Source organism: Montipora capricornis, chromosome 10 (genome assembly GCF_036669925.1).
Source record: "Montipora capricornis isolate CH-2021 chromosome 10, ASM3666992v2, whole genome shotgun sequence".
NCBI classification, from domain to species: Eukaryota; Metazoa; Cnidaria; class Anthozoa; order Scleractinia; family Acroporidae; genus Montipora; species Montipora capricornis.
The window spans coordinates 70,091,655-70,094,154 of record NC_090892.1 but is presented as its reverse complement, the minus strand read 5'-3'; the positions used below and the strand labels follow the sequence as shown (position 1 = coordinate 70,094,154).

Genomic DNA, 2,500 nt, shown 5'->3' with positions numbered 1-2,500 from the left:
ATGAAATTCAGCATTAACTGAATGTGTTTGACGAACGTTGAGTGAACCTTTAAAGAGGCTTTCATCAGCCTCAAGAGGTAAGCTGTGATCAGGTGTTCTTTTCTCTAGAGAGGCTCGCCCTCTCCAAAGAAAAGAACGCCTGATCGCAGGTTACTCAAGAGGAAGCTCCGAAATTAAATTGTGCGCGAACCAACTGTATTCAACTCTATCGAACTAAGGCTTGAACTTAAAAGTCATCCTTGCAGCTTTCTACTTGGGTTTCTTGGTATAATATTTTCTTTGCTTGAATTGTTGATTAATTTCGCTTGTAAACATCGTTTCACAAACTTTAAGCGGCCGCGTTTGCTAGCACTGTTTGTAAATATAAAGGGTTTTTTTTCAAACAGCCATTCATAAAGTCAAATTCCCTCTTTTTTTACAGGGGAGTATTCATCTCTGAAACCATAAAGGTGCATTTTTTGTTGTTTGAGAATTTTAAGCCAATTCCGCGGTGTGTCCGCTTTTTCAGGGACTAGTATTATATTCTGCCTGCATGACCAGAGATAGTCTGACAGTTTGGAGATGAATTTCGCCGGCGAAGTACGTTCCGTAGTATCTCCATAACAGCAAGACGGATGTGCTTCATCTTCAAACAGTAAATGACTGGGTTAATGGAAGAATTAAGCAGCATTACAGTCCAAGCGAAGAGAGAAAACCCCTTTAATGGGGTGCTTTGCTTTGTAACCACGACAATGAACAAGTTACAGCCCCGAGGTAAATAGCAAGCCATAAAAACCAAGTAAACATAAAATACACCAACGGCAGATTTTCGTAGCTGTCCAAAATTTGCGAAGTCACTCCCGCTGGCAAGATCGGTTGGTTGCACTTGAAAGGTTTGTTGAATTTGGATTCTGTGGCGTCGAAAAACTAAATAAATCTTGACGTACATCAACGTTGTCATAAAAAGGCAAACACTTCCGATTACGGATATGATGTGTGAGCTTTCGTGTGGATACCAAAAGGTTAAAACTGCGACAAATCCACTCAAACTCCAGAGACTTATAATAGAAAACGCAACTCGTTTCTGAGTCACAATTTGTTTATATCTAAGATGAAGATGAATGGCTAGGAATCTGTCGAAAGTAATGGCAAACACACCAAAGAAGGACGAAATCGCGAAAACACTCAAAAAAACGAAAAAAGTCCTGTAGCTAACACAACCAGGATTTTCACGTTGAATCCACAGCACGAGAAAGGTGGAGTAAAATGGTTGCACAATCAAACCAACGCCAAGATCAGAAAGAGCAAGGCTCAAAAGTAACTTTTTGAGTTGTTTGGGAAAACCCAAAGCTTTGCTCAAGGCATAGATTGTGACAATATTCAAAACAACGGCGGTATACGAACTGAAAGTGTTGAGGAGTAAATTTACGATGTAAGTTGAGTTCAGTTCTCCACTTTCGGAAATGGTGGGTACATAGGAAAGGAAAACATCGCAAACCGACTTCTTCATCATAATCGTGTAAAGACGGGAACCAGAAAATCCAAACTGAATGTAGGAAACATCAATGCGGAACCTTAATTTAATTTCTGTATTTGTCAATTATAAAGACAAGATAAAAATCGCTTCATCAAATTGCGAAAAATGCCAATCGAAAAATAATAATAAAAACCGGCCACAAAAAGTTAACAGCTGAAAACGACACTGGGAAATTCTCGATGGCCTTGAAATTGAATTGCCGGACAAGCTTCATTTTTCATGCTCAACATTTCTAGTATGGACCGCACAGCGCTCCACTCATCGTTAAGAATCAATGAATTATGCATTTGGGAATTTTAATCAAGTGACACTAAAACACCTGGGATTTCAGAAAGCAACTTCGTTTCCGTGCAATTACATTTATCAGTGATATTGGAAAGCAAGAAGACAAAATACAATATTGCGGATATCGTCCAAAAATCTTGGATAAGAAAACAGAGCTAAGGCTATGGAGTCCCTGCCGACACAGGATAGCTTCCACTTCGAACAATCACAAGCAAAGTGTGATTAAAGTTGCAAAAATATATATATACAGGAAATATTAGGCACCGTGAGGGTTTAGTAAGATTACTCAGATGTTCCTGTCTGATTCACAGTGAAACGTCTTTCTCTCTTTCAACATTTTTAAGTACAGTTGTAGAAAATTAAAACAGTGCATAAATTACTTATTTTAAATCAAGCAACTGTAGCATTTTCGTGGATCTAAGAACTGAAGAACAAGGCAACTCTGCCTGTTTCATAAACCTTGGAGATATTCATTCTAAAGTGAACAGGATTTCGCACGCAAGCGTGTGAGTTTCGCGTGGGTGCGAGTTTTGCGCACGAGCAGATTTCTTACCTAGAGGACTGCCAGGATATGACTTCATGTGAAGGTAGAGTATCTTGTTCAAAACTATTTCTTCCTCTTTAAGTTTCTGTCAAAGGTAAAATTTACTATTAAATTGCTAGATCCAATAAGAGTTGACAACCCTCTTTCATAACCCC

At 38.8% G+C, this 2,500-nt stretch overlaps 2 protein-coding genes across 3 annotated transcripts in view; both read right to left on the bottom strand.

Moving 5' to 3' along the window:
* Positions 1-1,620, bottom strand: part of LOC138022255 (adenosine receptor A2b-like) — a 1,689-nt gene extending 69 nt beyond the window's left edge. The window contains exon 1 of the mRNA XM_068869343.1: positions 1-1,620. This exon is cut by the window's left edge and continues 69 nt beyond it. Coding sequence (XP_068725444.1) covers positions 518-1,492 — 975 coding nt within the window. The 5' untranslated portion in view covers positions 1,493-1,620 and the 3' untranslated portion in view covers positions 1-517.
* Positions 1-2,500, bottom strand: part of LOC138022252 (uncharacterized) — a 58,504-nt gene that overhangs the window by 24,136 nt on the left and 31,868 nt on the right. For both annotated transcript variants that reach the window (XM_068869336.1, XM_068869337.1), the window contains one exon: positions 2,355-2,430. In XM_068869336.1, coding sequence (XP_068725437.1) covers positions 2,355-2,430 — 76 coding nt within the window. The remainder of the gene's footprint in view (positions 1-2,354; positions 2,431-2,500) is intronic.